Consider the following 15,006-nt stretch of genomic DNA (forward strand, 5'->3'; position numbering starts at 1 on the left):
CTTCATTATACTGTCACATTTTGGTATTTAAAGCCTAGAGTAATGCATGCTCCAACTTTTTGAGCACATTTTACTTCCTTTGTGTGTTGATTTAAACCATTGGTCAAATCTGAGGGCTACACAGGCTGCATGCTCCTAATAGTTGAACATCTTGCTGACACTTGATTACCTTTTTTCCCACCCCCTTTCAACCTCTTCCAGCAACTCTATCAGATTCAGCAAGTGACCATGCCTGCAGGTCAGGACATCACACAGCCCATGTTTATTCAGTCCACCAATCAGACTTCTGATGGACAAGCTCCTCAGGTTGCAGGGGACTGAATTAGCCCACTGTAGTGAGTATTCTGTGAGCATGGAAATTGACACATACCAGCTTGACTTTTGCCATTCCGACCGGCTCTGATGAAGACGTCTCCCTCTGTGTATCTGTACTTGATATGAAGCCTATAGTAGGCTCTGATCTCTGGTGCACTATACACTGCCTCTGGTGGGTATGAGTGAATATCCAACAGAAACTGACCAGGAGGCAATATTTTTTTTTTTTTTTCAGAAATCAATATGTCAACATACTTAGCTGCTTATCTCGATAAAACTGAAAATAATTAAAATGGAAATCTATAGCAGCTTATTAAATGATGTAGAACATTTTTCTTCAGTCAAATTTGTAAAAAGGTCCTGCATCTTGTTTCCCATAACAGCTTTATTCCCAGTATTCTGTCTGTATTCTACTCTGAATAGAGCTAGACTAAGGTATCTCAAATTGGTAGTTCAGTAGGGGTATGCGCGTGTGTGTGTGTGCGTGTGTGTGTGTGCGTGTGCGCACGTGTGCACCTGAGTGTATTGGGAGATTTTCCTCCCCACCCCACCTCTGTTTTTGATAAGCCTGGGCATTGGATAGTTGCAGCTTCTGGGGGGAATAAAACATTCCTTGCGTTACAATGAACATCTCTTCTACGGACAGTAGATGTTCTAACTTGTCCCAGTCTATTCCAGAAACACTAAAGGAAATCTGGAAGAAGGGAGAAAAAAAAAGTTAACCATTGCGCTAGTCTCAGTCAATGCATGTATTATAAGCTGCATGAAATGCAATAAATTTCTTTTTAGATAATCTACATGTCTTTTACTCAGTGTCTGAGCATATGTATGAGTACCAAAAGTAACCAGCACAAACCCAACAAGGTGATAGCCTCCTACTGAAGCTCTTAAGGGCAGGTCCTGTAAAAATGTTACAAAATGCCATGAGAAATGAAACTGCAGGAAAAGGGATTCAGTGGGTGGGGAGGGCCAGATGGGGTCTTGCTTCCTGGAGGCGTGGTTCAAATGCGAGACATAACTGATACGACTCTACTTCTGTACATCAAAAGATCGCCACACACTCCTTAAACTAGAATACAAACCGAACACTGTGATCAGATCATCCACCACTGAAATGCAGCAGTTCCTGGGTAGAACACAGTTATTTAACTGTTCATAGCAACACTGCATGACAGTTCAGTACAAGAGCTTAGGAATGCCCTTTGTCCAGTAGAAGCTACGGGGCGGGTGGGTCTTAGGGAGACAGATGTAATTGTCTAAGTTTGAATTCAGCTAGAAGCTCCATTTTTATGAAATACACCTTATGCTCAAATGTGGTCAGGACTTCCGTTTATATCTCGTCCAAAAGATGGACGCAATTTTGATTATCCCAACCAGGTGCCTTGTTAGATGTCGACACATCTAACAGAATGATACAACTGGCAGACTCTGCTCAGCAGTGGCCTCAGGTTGGTGTGAGGTGCCTGAGCAGAGCAGTGTGAAGGAATCTCTCCCTTGCACTGTCTGGCTATAGCTCATTGTTAAATTTCTTATTTTTAAAAGCATCAAATTCACCCAGTTTTTAAAATGAGAACTGTGGCTAAAGCTGTGCTCAGCAGGTAATCTGAGCCATTTAGGTGATAGACCACTTGGGTTGTAATGGACTGTGGCCAATTATAATTCAATAACATCAGTGAGACCATCTGTTTCTTCCTCACAATCTCAAACTCAGCTGTGCAGCGAGCAGAGTTAGCATGTAGAACTTTGAGTAGGCATCTGCCTTCAGGCATAGCCTTGGACATATGGGAATTTCAGAGATAACTGCCTCCAAAGAAAGAAAATTCCAGTTGTTTCAATGCTTGACTGCTACAAATTAATAGACGTGAAGACCGATCTGATCTGACCTAGAGAGTCAGAGGAGATTTGTTGCATGTCCAAACCTTCTGGGCCTTATGAACCAGGACTTTCCTCTGCTTAAGTCTAAATGTGTAGAAAATTAAACATTTGGGGGCTGAGGCCTTCCTTAAAATTGGTGCTTTTATTGTAACCTGTCACAGCTTTCTCAGTTGAAGCACGACTTGGACCAGTGTTTTTGATTGAAGAATCCAGGGTCAATTTTAGCTGTCTTAAAAATTTGCCTTTGTTAGAAGAACCACCTGAAAATAGGTGGGAGAAAATAATTCCACACATACACTTGTTTGAGCTGAACAAATGCTTCATGTCCAAAGACTGGCCACTAGAGGGCACCACACAACGGTGTACATTTTGCATGGGTCTGTCTCTCACTTAAGGAGATGTAGAAATATTGGAAGTTAACCTGGGACGTGTGTCTGTGGCTGGACTGTGCTCCATATAATTACATAGATGGACTTCATTCCGCAAGTATGTGGCTGGCGATTCTATCTGTACTCAACAGATGACACATCAGAGGGGGGTTCCTCCATTCTCACTGGCCACATGTCAGGTGTGTTCTTCATGCAATGATCTTTGCACGAAGAAAGCTACTGGCAATTGATAGCATCCTGGTTAACTTGGTGACCATGAGCAACTGACCCAGGCAGAATTGCTGTTTCAGACCTGGCCATTGTAAGCCCACCTGAGCGTGAAAGTGAAGGGTTTTGGGGGGTGGCAAAAAGAAGTTACTTGCTTCATAAGCAGCTCAGTTGGCAAAAGGAGCAGCATTTAATTTATGCCTAGGGGAATGCCAAGCAGCACAGCTGGAGAATTAGCATGTAATTAAGGGTACTGTAGCACAGCACTTCAGGTCAAACAACTTCTGTGCGAGGAAATGGTGCCTGGCTGAAGTGTCCAAGCACTTTGTAAAAGTTAAGAGCTGACTCAAGGGGTAGAGTTTACTGGGTTTTTCAAAAGGCTTTTGAGAAGGCCTCTTAGAACCAATAAAGGACAACAATGACTGGGGTAAATGGTCTGAGCCTGGATTAAAGAGGTTGAAATGATAGGAAACAAGCTTATGGAAAAAAAGAAAAGGAGTACTTGTGGCACCTTAGAGACTAACAAATGTTTTTGAGCATGAGCTTTTGTGAGCTACAGCTCACTTCATCGGATGCATTCGGTGGAAAATACAGAGGACCATGAATACTGAGGTCCCACATTGTTAATACAGGAAATTGGGATTTTCAAAAGCACTTGGCATCGTCCTAACTCTGCTCCTGTTGAAGTCAATGATCTGAGCTAGGTCAAGGCTGTGGGCTACTGACATCTCTCCTTTAATGGCTTGAGCAGTGAAGAGCCAGTTCTGAAGTTCAGCTGCAACTCCCAACTCTCTTGGGCAGCACAAACCTAGGACGTTTGAGATTCCCGGCAAAGGACAGTGCCTGGGGGGTGGGGAGGGGAGGGTTAAGAAAGCACAATGGCAAACGAAATTGCACCGAGAGAAACCTAAGGAAACGTAGGCTACCAAAAATGATCTCTGCACTGTGAACTGCAGCATCCTGTGGGGAAAGATGTAGGACTCTTCCCAGACAGCTCAGTGAAAATGTTACCCCATTGCACAATAGCCGTTATGTGAAGGCAAATGGAAGAAAAAAAGGTGCTCTAGAAATTGCACAATAAGTCGTGCTTAGAACCTGTGCCTGAAAAACATCATCCCACCTGCAAAAATACACATCAACGGTAACCCCAACAAGGGCAACTTGAAAGCAGTGACAAGGTGAAGTCTGGGTAAAGCCAGAGGTGGCAAAGGGTGAGATTATCTAGGAGAGTTAGAGGAGACTTGAAAATGGCTGGCTTCCCTCAACCTTATGAGAAAACAAGGGACCGCTCCCGTCAATGGAAGGGTGGTATGTTTAGCGCCCATCGCAGGAAACACCCCTCTACTCAGCCCATGTGTGGAATTAGCTGCTTCAGGAGGTCGTTAGGACACAGCCTGCCTGGTTTTCATCCAACACTGGGTAATTGTACATCCCTTTTGGTAGCTCTGCGAAGCAAGACAATAAGCTTTCAATACAGGAGTATCTGCATGAAATTCTCTGGCCTGGGCTATACAGGAGATCAGTGGTTCTCAACCAGGGATACGCAAACCCCTGGGGGTATGCAGAAGTCTTCCAGGGGGTACATCAACTTATCTAGATATTTGTCTAGTTTTACAACAGGCTACATAAAAAGCACTAGCGAAGTCAGTACAAATTTAAATTTCATAAAATGACTTGTCTACACTGTTCTATGTACTATACACTGAAACTAGCCACTGGACTAAATGATCTAATGGTCCCTTCTGGCCTTGGAAACTAAGAGAGGGTGACTTTAAATGTTGCAGCAAGCCATAAAATGATGGCCGGGCTGGGTCAGAGAGGAATATCTCCCTTGCACTCTAATGGCTGTGGCCACAATGAAGAGATGTAGCTTCCTTTTTGCACCTGGCATTGCACATTGCCAAGGCACTGGGTAGCTTGATTAGCTGAATACACTGATCAGTTTTAAGATAGCATCACTCCGTCCCTTCTGTTGAGGAGGGAGAAAAGAATGTGATCTCGGGGTTTGGCAGAAGATAACCAACGCAATTTCTGCCTCTCCTGCCAGAGAAAAGAAAGCACTTAGCATTTAGACTTCTGAGTCTGCCATAATTTCTGATTTAATCACTGCGGGAGGGGAGGGGAGGGGGGGTCGTGATGTATGTTTTTACCTCTGATCTCAGCATTCATGCTCACGCTCGGCTGAAAGATGACTGTTAGCTGGGTTCTTTCTTTGCAAGGAGTCTGTAGGATCAATTTAGGCTTTTCTTCCTCCATGGGAGTGATTAGCTAAGCACAAACCACAGAGAAAGAGAATGTGCCATTGTTGCTTACACTTGGGAATCAGCATTTTCATCTCAGTGGGCTGTTTGTTACGACAACTGCCCTTGTTCTGAGGTTTGCAAGTAGTCAGCACAGGTTATGTGACTGCCCCCTTCCCCCAAGCAAAAGTCTGGTGCTAAGGTCACCCTCTGGGATAAGGACTATCTCTGTGTGGGAACTGCTTCAACAGCCTGCAAAGGACTTGGAGATGTACAAAGAGCATAACTTACTGCTGAATAAGAAATGAACTCTAACAATCCCATGGGATAAGGCCACATGCGCTTGCTTGTTTCTGAGGAGGTATAAAGCACACAAGCAAAACTGAGTAGTTTAGGGGATTGTTGATCTGGATAAAAACACACTGTGTGGTGTATGGGGGGAAAAAAAAAACAGGCCTTGGTTCTGCTCCCCTGCACCTGTGCAGAGGGCTGTGAAAACACTATCGAGTCAGACTGGTCGCACTTCATAGGGGTGCAAAATGCCTGACATTCAGGGCAGTGAACACTCAGGCCCATTGTGTCACAGTCACCGTTCATGGATGGATTGTGTGTGTATAAAGCATATAGTTAGAGGTAAAAGGGCAGGTGCGGCTCTTGTACACCCACCTAGCTCTGTTGAAAGTTGGGAGGGCTGGGGGAGTTAGTTACCAAAGGGGGCCATTAGATCATCTAGTCTGACTCAGCATAACGCAGGCTGTTAAATTTCACCCCTGTGCTGAGCCCAGTAACTTGTATTTGACAGAAGCTCCTCCCAAAAAAGCAAACACGTCTTGATTGGAAGATGTCAAGAGCTGACAAGTCCCCTCTTCTCTTGGGAGAAGAGTCAAGTCCCCTCTCATTTGTTTCCATGGCTGCTCGGCCGCACGATTTAAAAAAATTGTATCTAATTTCTGATTAGAATGTGGCTGGCATCCGCGGCAGAAGTGGACCTGAGAACAATTGTGGTTTGATCCCACCTTAAGGTCTGCCCAGAAATTCTGACCCTGTGTCCCAGAAAACATAGGGCAATCGTTTCCATTGTCTTCCCCATCTTCTGGCTCGAAAGGTCAAGATCCTCAGCTGCTGTCTGTCAGCAGATCTATGCTGATTTACACTAGCTGGCTCAGAAGATTTCCCAGAGTGCTGTTTGGAAACACGCTTCCCCAAGCAACCCACACAGGCTGGACGCAGGGTTTTTTTTTTTTTCTTCATAAAAGTAGGCCCTCTTGAATGTTTGCATTTGGTGTTTAAGTTTTATGATGAATCAGAATATTTCCACTGGAATATTTTCACAAGCTGTAAGCCTCACCCATGCAGCTGAGGGTCCTGAAGATGAACTGAGGTATTGCTGTTTGGCTGAACTTGTCTGAGTGATAGTATTTTATATCCTAAAGTAACCCCGATAGCCTCCCTCTTGTACTGAGAGAAAAAAACAAGAACCATCCTAGGGTGGAAAACTCTGGGGTGGTGCACCCCAGGCTCTTGGGCGTTGGAGTATTATGGGTGAAATAATTAGTCTGATGCTTTCTATAGCGCCTTTCCTGCCAAAGTGCTGTGCAAACTACAGCCCCGATCCCGCAATACTCTGTCTGGGCAGGCCCTCACTGAACCTGACGGTGTCAGGTGGTGATGGGGATTGCCAGGAGCCTTTTGCATCATCAGCACCACTGAAATGCAGCTGTCTCGGGGTGGAGGACAGCAGGCAACACACACAACAGAAGAGTGAATGGTAAAAATTGGGCTGGGACAAACCATTAGCTTTTTATAAAGGTGCCATGGGATCTTAGCATCCATTTAGCACCAATAGTCAGTATCTATTTAAGCCCTTGGCTGAAAGGTGCCCATGTGTTAAATTGCCCAGGACTTGGTGTATCTGGCTGGGAGGGATGAAATGCTTGAATTGAAATTGCCAGGGTTTGAACCTGTCACTACAAATATCTCAACTCCCTCTGACCAGTCCAACTGGCTCAACTCGTGCCTGCTTTGATGCGTGTTTCATTTCCCTATGGCAGGCATCTCTGAAGTGCCCAGCTCCGTGGTGCAGAGGCGCCTGGCATGTTACAAAAAAAGTACAGGCTGGTCTTGGGCAACAGCAACCTCTGGGGGTGTCTCGGGAGGACGTCTCCTTTTACAGCGCTCGGCGTGGTGACTGGGGGAAGGATGCCAGCCAGGCCCAGGGGCCTTTGGGTAGGAACAGCTGAGTCTAACGGACTTTGCACAGCTGTCCCTCTGCTTAACTCTCCGTAAGAAATTATTGAGCTGCACCAAAACCGCCGGGGGGAAGGCACTTCGCTAGTGTGTCTAGAATGCAAACAGGTGGTTGGTTTGTTCTGCACGTTGCATATCTGAGAGTCTGCAGAGGGACATAAGTAAATCCATCTGACAAGCAACACTACTTCTTCCACCTTCCGTCAATCAAGAAACGAACCTTCAATATCTCAACCAAAGCCCTAGAGATGCAAGTGCACCCAGGCTCTTATTAATCTTTTTGTTATTCTAGTGGGTCCCTGTCGCCCTCCCAGCCTGGGTCAATTCTGCCCTGGATATGGACTCCCTGGAGTCCATGAGAGAGGGAGAAAAATGACCCCGTTCATCGATTTCAAGGCCAAAAAGGATCATCTACCCTGTCCTCCTGTATAACCCAAGCTAGAGAATTTTCCCCCAATAACTCCGAGAGCTGATTTGTTAGAAAAACATCCAATCTTGATTTAAAAACAGCCATGAAAAATCCACCACGACCCTTGGGAACGTCGCTAGATCTGGTGGAAAAACGGTCAAGAAGCTTCATGGGAAACTTTAAAATTGTCTTTGACAGCTTTCAAAAATAAATTTTCTCGTTATTTAGAAATTGTTACCGAAGAAAATGAAAATGTTCCCCTGGGGAAGGTTCCCCATTTCACTCCTCCTTTTTCCCTTCTCAAGCTGCTCAAAAATGGGAAAACTTTTGGGGGGGAAAAAATTCATGAATTGTTTTCCATCCACATTTTCTCTTTCGGGGCGTTGGCAGCTGATTCTTTTAATTGCAGTTGTAAAACACGAGGGAAATAACCTACTGCCCCTTCGAGGAATGTATGACAATACAGCAGAGGGAGCAAATTGTGCGAAACTCGACTTCCCCCTCCTCTGATTTCAGGTTGTTGCAGTAGCATGTGCTCAGAGCCGCAGCTGCATCGCACGTGCAGCAAAGAGCTTTCACACCAGTGCCGCCCTAGCGCAGGGAGGGACACCCAGAAGGCACGGTTGGAGTTGCAAGGCCTGTGATCTTCCCTGGGGCTTGGGAGGCAAGCTCTGAAAGCAGCGCTAATGCCCAGCGTGGGGGGTCTTGCCCTTCTCATCACGGGAGGGAGAGAAGGAAATAACCCCCATTGGGGACAGGCAAATGGCTGCTCCCAGGACCAGCTCTGCATGCCAGGCGAAGTCGCTAATCTGCAGGAGGCCAGGCTCCTCAGGAGCCGGTTGGGTGGTCCCTTATTCCAACTGCAGTAAGGGGGAGAGTCAGGGTCAACACTTGCCCTAACAGGTGCTTCTGGCTTTGGCAAACTGGGCCAAGGACCTCCACCAAACCACATCTATAGTTGAGTCAATATCCTCCCCCTCAGCCAGCTGGAGATGACACCCCACCCCATCTCTCCTGCCCCTCCATGCCACTTCACCCATCCTCCATCCACTGTCAGACTCTGTCCCCACTGCAGCCTGCCCCACCCAACCAACCCCCTCCCCGCCTGCTTTGGACCCTGAATGACACTGGGGCAATGGCTGCTACTTGGCGCCGGGCACCAGGCTGTAAAGCAACTGTCCTTGCTCATCTGCACTCAGGGCTCGGACAGCAATTGGCAGGTCCTATGCAGACAGCCGGCGAAGATGTTAAGAGGAGGCTTTTGCTCCCCTGGGCCTGTCTGCTCCCAGCCGGCTGCTGCCGTGCTGGCACAGAGTCCATCCCTCCACGTGGTTTGTCTCGTCCCCTTTCTCCCAGGTGACGTTTCAGCAGCAAACCATTGCCTGCGAACTGGCATCCCACAGGTGGATGTGGCCTGCTGGGAGCTATGCTCTGCCTCTCCTGGCAGCTGCTGGGCTGTATTGATTAGAAAAGGGGAGAGGAGACAAGCCATGCCGCTCTGGCAAAGGGCCAAGCTCCTGTCCTTCGTGCTGACTGCTACCCTGTGAGACCGTAACAGGCCGATACCTGAGTCGCACCCAGGCCAGAGGAAAGGAAAGTGCTGAGTACAGGACTCCTATCCTGTCTGTTTCCAGCTCTGCCACAGACTTGCTGTGGGATCTTGGGTAAGTCACTTCACCTCTCTCTCTCTGCCTCCATCTCCTCACCCATCTGGGGGAGCATCTCCAATGGGCAGCGCTGAGAATCATAGAATCTCAGGAAGGGACCTCAGGAGGTCATCTAGTCCACCCCCCTGCTGAAAGCAGGACCAATCCCCAATTTTTACCCCAGATCCTTAAATGGGCCCCTCAAGGAGTGAACTCAAAACCCTGGGTTTAGCTGGCCAAAGCTCAAACCACTGAGCTATCCCTCCCCACATTGAGAGCCATTGCTGCACAGAACCGTCCAGGAAATGCGCGCTGGGAGTTCATGACGTGGGCACCGATTTTTACTTTTCCCCGGGGGCGCTTCACCCCTGCTCCGCCCTGAGGCCTCACCCCTACTCCACCCCTTCCCCTGAGGCCCCGTCCTCCCCCATCTCTTCCTCCCCCCCACCCACCCACCCACCACTCGCTGCTCTCCCTGCACCCAGGGAGTCAGGGTCTATGGTTCATGGCAACTTTGGAACTTTCCAAAAGTCTGAACTTTCTGCGAAAACACACTCCACTTTTGCTTGCTAAATACTTCTTGGGGGGGGGGGGGGAAGGTCTGCTGGCCACATGGGAGCTGGGAATGACTGAGCCTGACAGTGCTTTGCTGTGGGCTCAGAATAGGGCTGTTTGAATTGAACATGAGTGTGAGCCAGATACATGTGACATATTAGAGCTGGTACGAAAAGGGGCCAGGCAGAGGGCTGTGGAAAATGTCAACATTTCATCAGGCACCAAACAATTTTGGCCATAAACTGCTGGGGAAAAAAAGCCCCAAACCAACTTTTGAGGAAAGTTAGCAGCTTTCTGCCAAAATTCTCAGTTCATCAAACACCCCATTTTGCATGGAAAAAAGTGTTGACGAGCTGTTTGACAGATCCCTCCCAGCTTTGGGGTGCATGGTGGCTTCCCCCCTCCTCGGACAAACCCTGAGTCTGATTTTTATTTTTAATTTTTTTTTTAAGGGCTGGCTGGAAAACAAGAATTCTGTCGCGTGAAAAATGTCAAGAGTTTGACTTTTGGTTTTCATTCTGCATCAGACCAGAACTGACTGCAGGCTAGCCCGCTCTGCGGTCTGCTGCTTGGTTTGTGAAGGAGCTTTGTAACCGTGCCGTTGTGGATGCTGATGGCATTCCTGGGACTGGCGCGGATCTGGCGAAGACTCACACCCGTGCTTCTCTTGAAGCACTATGCAGCCCCAGCGAACCCCACGGCACAGAGCTCTGAGGGCTTTGGTCCTGCTCGTAGGCTTAAAGTTAAACGTGCACAAGACTTTGCAGGCTTGGGGCCCTGGGCTGGCACCATTTCAAACCTAGGACCCTTTTCTACTGGGCAGAGGGCCTGAAAAATAAAATGCAGGGGTGAGTGCTGCAAAGAAGCTGCAGGTGAGAATATTGGGCCTGGCTGCCATCAGTTGATAAGTGCTAGCAAGCCTTCTGCATCTATAGGCAGCCCTGTCCAAGCCCTCCCGGGAGAGAAGAGGGTGGAGGTCAGGGCATGTTCCTTAGCGAACAGAGTTCAAGAGAAAACCCTGCTGACCCGCTCCGGTGTCATCTGAACTCAAACTCCCGGTTTCAGTTGAGCTGCACTAGGCAGTCTGCCCTCTTCATGGAGTGAGGGGAGGACATTGCCCCCTGCCCCCTCCCCCGGCATTCCTGGCAGCAAGCGAATGCTATTTCAGTGGCTGGAGGCCTCAAAGAGCCAGACATGAATGATCAATGGGCTAGAGGCTCAGGGCCAGATTCTGAGCTTGTTATGCTGGTGTAAACCTATTGCCTTTGGCTAATTCAGATTTACACCGGTATTCCCGAGATCCCTCCATACTTTGCCGCACTGGGCCTAGCTGTGCTTGTGCTCTGCGTGTGTATGTTCATGTGTGTAGAGATATTATCCTACATGCATGAGCACCTGCCAACCTCCCCCCCCCCCCCCCAATGCCTTTTGTGCTTGGAAACATTTTACTCCTCGGTGCTGACCAGGTGCTAAATTCAGCTTTCCCTGTAACCTGGTTTTGCCCCTTCTTAAAGAGAAGCCAAGACTGTCACTTGATTTCCCCCTGTGAACCTCATGGTTGGTACATCCTGCCCTATTGTGTTTCAGGCAATGTGGCCTACAGAATAGGGCAACCAGGATTTGCAAGATCTGGATTCTATTCCCAGCTCTGCCACTGGCTTGGGGCAAGTCACTCATCTGCTCTGTGCCTCAGTTTTCCCTTTGGTAGAATGGGGATAACATTTCTCTGCCTTTCGGATCAATGGATGACAAGTGCTGTAGTCCATTATTTTAGGGATTGATTTAAGGAGCTCTAAGAAACAAGGTGTTCCCCCCCCCACTACTACACCGTAGTCTTTATTAAAAGGCCATTGCAAGATTTCTCCCAGTCACAGCCCGGGCAGCCTGCGACCTCGTCGCTCAGAGAGACTTTGTGTTTCTCAGCCGGGGTCAATGAGTTAAGCCGGGTGTGAGAGAGGATTTCTGCTTAATTTACAACCGTTGGTTTCTCCACCAAACGACAACAAACAGCCGGCGTACGTGACACTCGCAAGCTGAAGGCTCAGGGAGCAGGTGGGAAGGAGCCTGTGGTTAAGTGAGCGCCACATTGGGCTTGTTTTGAATGTGGACGCTGTTGAGCTGGAGCAGGAAATCACTCAGCCTGCACTGCTTAGCTTGTTAGCAGCCGGGCTGGAGCTTGTCTGGGGCCGAGTTCTGTCCTCACTTACAATCCCAACGAGCGGCGTGGGGCTGCGTGGGCACCGCTGAGGGCAGGGTGGCCCTAGGACTTAAACCAACGAGGCACAAAATCAGCCTGTTGGGTTCTGGCCATCTCCAAAAGAAGCCTGGCAACGTCGGCGTCTGAGTTTAAATGCTTGAGGCAGCTGAAGGCCACGAGCTCACATGTCCCGTCTCAGCCAGAACTCGTAGATCTCAGCAGATCAATTCCTCCCCAGCGCAAGGCGGGGTGGCCTGTGAGGAAGCTGCTTCCCCCGGCAGACACAGACTCTGAAGAGGTAGCTTCATTTGTTCTCTGGGGTCTCTTTGCTGCTTTCCTTCTGGCTGCATGTCCAGTGCTCTGCAGGTAGGTCTCTTTCCTCCCCTCCATGCCAAGGCTGGTGCCATCTGGTTTCCCTAAATGCTCTGCTGATCTGACAGCACCTTCCACCCGAGGATTTCAAAGCGCTTTACAGATTATTTAAGCCTTGTGGGCAAGTTGTACCATGATCCCCATTTACTAGATGGCGCAGAGAGGTTAAGTGACTCGCCCAAGGTCTCACACTGTGTCAGGGCCAGGAAGAGAACGCAGGAGTCTTCACTTGGAGTCCCCTTCTTAAGTTGCTATGTCCCGTTCCCTGCTCACACAGATTTGGAAAAAGAACCCAGTGGCCCTGACCCTCAGCTCCTTGGATTTAACTCTTCCACCACACTCCAGTGAAGGGAGGAAGAAGGAGATGAAGAAATAGGAGAACTTAGCTCTTCATTCACATGCCTGGAATTCACCCCAACTCAGGAAAAATCCTGAGTTTCTTTCTAGTTCCAGAGCCAGGCAAGTAGCCAATCCTGCAGCAACCGGGGAACCCTGTCTGCCCCAATCCCCCTGTATAAGTCAGCCCCTGGGTCTGGGTGCTTTGTCGGGGCAGCCCCATTCCTAGAGCACCTGCCATGCTGGGCATGGGGTGCTTTGCTGACTCAGCAAGCTGCATGAGCGCCTCTCCCCTGCCCAGGAGGCTGGGAAGGTACAGATGGGCCGGGGTTAAAGACAGGAGTTGTTGGAATCCATCCCTGTTGCTAGTTGTTGGGAGCTGCCGTCACTAGGGGACGGCCTCCTCCTAAGACTTCTTTGTTTAGTATGTTCGAGTGCGTGTGAGCTTGAGAGCCAGGAACTAATGGCCCTGGCTGGGGCCAAGTATGTGCAAGCAGGTGCTCTGCAGGCATCCCAGTCCAGCAGCAGCTCCTGCTCCTCTGTTCTTGGGACCCCCCCGTGCACCTCAATCCCCACCTGCAGCCCATCAGGCTATTCCAAGACTGGACTCCTCACACAGCTCTGCCGACACCCCTCAGACCTGACCCGCAGTCCCCCTTTCCGCCCAATTGCAAATCCAGACTGTCTGCTCCCGTAGCTCTGACCTGTACTTCCCTTCCATTAGTCACGGCCTGACCCCTTCCAAAGCTCTGTCAATGCATCTCACTCCCAGGCTGCAGCCAGTGCTGCTGGAACTAGGGGTGCTGCTGAACCCCCTGGCTTGGAGTAGTAATAACAAATACCAAAGACATGGCTTCCACCATCAGCACCCCTGGCTGCAGCTGCCTCTGCCCTCCCAGTCTCGGGCCCCTAGCAGACAGAGTCATCCACAGGACACACACAGTGACTTTTTTTTGATGGGGTGCAAGAACCAGAGCCAGGTGGAACCCTGGGAACTAACTTTCACATGTGCCGTGAGCAGGGTGGGCCCAGGGCTGTGCAGGTGACAAGCTGCAGGGTCAGCTCACCACCCTAGTTAAACTCGCTGCCCAGGGCTTTCTGAAACCCCAGGGCTGTTTTGGATTTTCCCTTTGATCTAACCATGCTCTCATCTTGGTGCCAGGATCCCGAGCACGGGGCTGGCAGGCTGTACCCTCCGCACAAAGCCAGAGCTTTTGAGTGTTCCCTCCCCTCACCCCCGAGCTCAGGGCTGGAACATAGCTCCCATTCCCTATTAGATTCTGCAAGAAGTCACCCTGCGGCTCCTCTCTGCTTTCTACTACTCCCACCCCCAGCCCAGCCCAGCAACTTTGCTACCACAAACAGAATCTGAAAAACTTACTGGAAATCCTATGCATGCAAATTCTGTCCTCTCTGCGGTGCCAGGAATTCACGCTGCAGTCCCAAGAGGGAAATGGGCTCAAAGCACACAGGCCTCCTCGCACTTAATCTACTAGGCCTTGGAGTTCCTCTTCAAAGTTTCATCATAGGGTGTTGGGGGGAGGGGAGAGAAAAGGGGTGCAGTCAGACAGGGCTGTGGGGGAGATGGTGGTGAAACAGCCGGTGGCGTGGGCTAGCTTCCCGAAACCTTTGACAGTTCTGATGGATAGGTCGGTGCGGTATTGATTGCGACTCCCTGGCTCTTTCTCAGACACAACCAACAAACCCTTCACTCTAGACTCCGTGAGGAGTTTCCAGGTTCTGACGAGGGGAACACACCAAGCTTGAAAAGCTGAGGCAGAGACGCGGGTGTTTGGAGAGAGCCAGCCCTTCTTCAAGCAATGCCAAGTCACGGTTTTACCAGTCCAGGCCCCCGGAGAGGTGCGTCTCCACAGTGATTTCACACAAACTGACCAGGAAAACACCGGCAAGGGCAGTACATCTCCATTAGCTTAATAACCTGGGTAAACAAACATATGATTGATTTTCCAGAGAGACGAACTCTGAGGAGAGCGCTAAGGTTGAAAATATACCTTAAATAGATGCCGCCAGGGGAGTTTAAACCCCAGATGTACGTTTGATAAATAAGACTTTAAATATCCTAGGATCAATACAAATTAACCCAAAATAAAACTGGGCCTGGCTTGGGCCCTCTCGCACCCTTTGGGATGTTTGCAACCCTATTATTGCAGCTCCCTGCTGGTGCATGGAGCCAGCCAGGGGAACATGACCTGAAACT

At 49.2% G+C, this 15,006-nt stretch overlaps 1 protein-coding gene and 1 long non-coding RNA gene across 7 annotated transcripts in view; one reads left to right on the forward strand and one right to left on the reverse strand.

The window, feature by feature from the left end:
- The window catches only part of NFYC (nuclear transcription factor Y subunit gamma), a 62,023-nt gene extending 60,915 nt beyond the window's left edge, over positions 1 to 1,108 (forward strand). For all 6 annotated transcript variants that reach the window (XM_038377521.2, XM_043505931.1, XM_038377523.2 and 3 more), the window contains one exon: positions 202 to 1,108. In XM_038377521.2, the coding sequence (XP_038233449.1) occupies positions 202 to 321 (120 nt within the window). In that variant the 3' untranslated portion in view covers positions 322 to 1,108. The remainder of the gene's footprint in view (positions 1 to 201) is intronic.
- Positions 1 to 15,006, reverse strand: part of LOC119845344 — a 29,157-nt gene that overhangs the window by 5,680 nt on the left and 8,471 nt on the right. Inside the window, exon 2 of the long non-coding RNA XR_005289570.2 lies at positions 14,170 to 14,727. This is a non-coding gene — a long non-coding RNA (uncharacterized LOC119845344). The remainder of the gene's footprint in view (positions 1 to 14,169; positions 14,728 to 15,006) is intronic.

Source organism: Dermochelys coriacea, chromosome 19 (assembly GCF_009764565.3).
Source record: "Dermochelys coriacea isolate rDerCor1 chromosome 19, rDerCor1.pri.v4, whole genome shotgun sequence".
Lineage (NCBI taxonomy): Eukaryota > Metazoa > Chordata > Testudines > Dermochelyidae > Dermochelys > Dermochelys coriacea.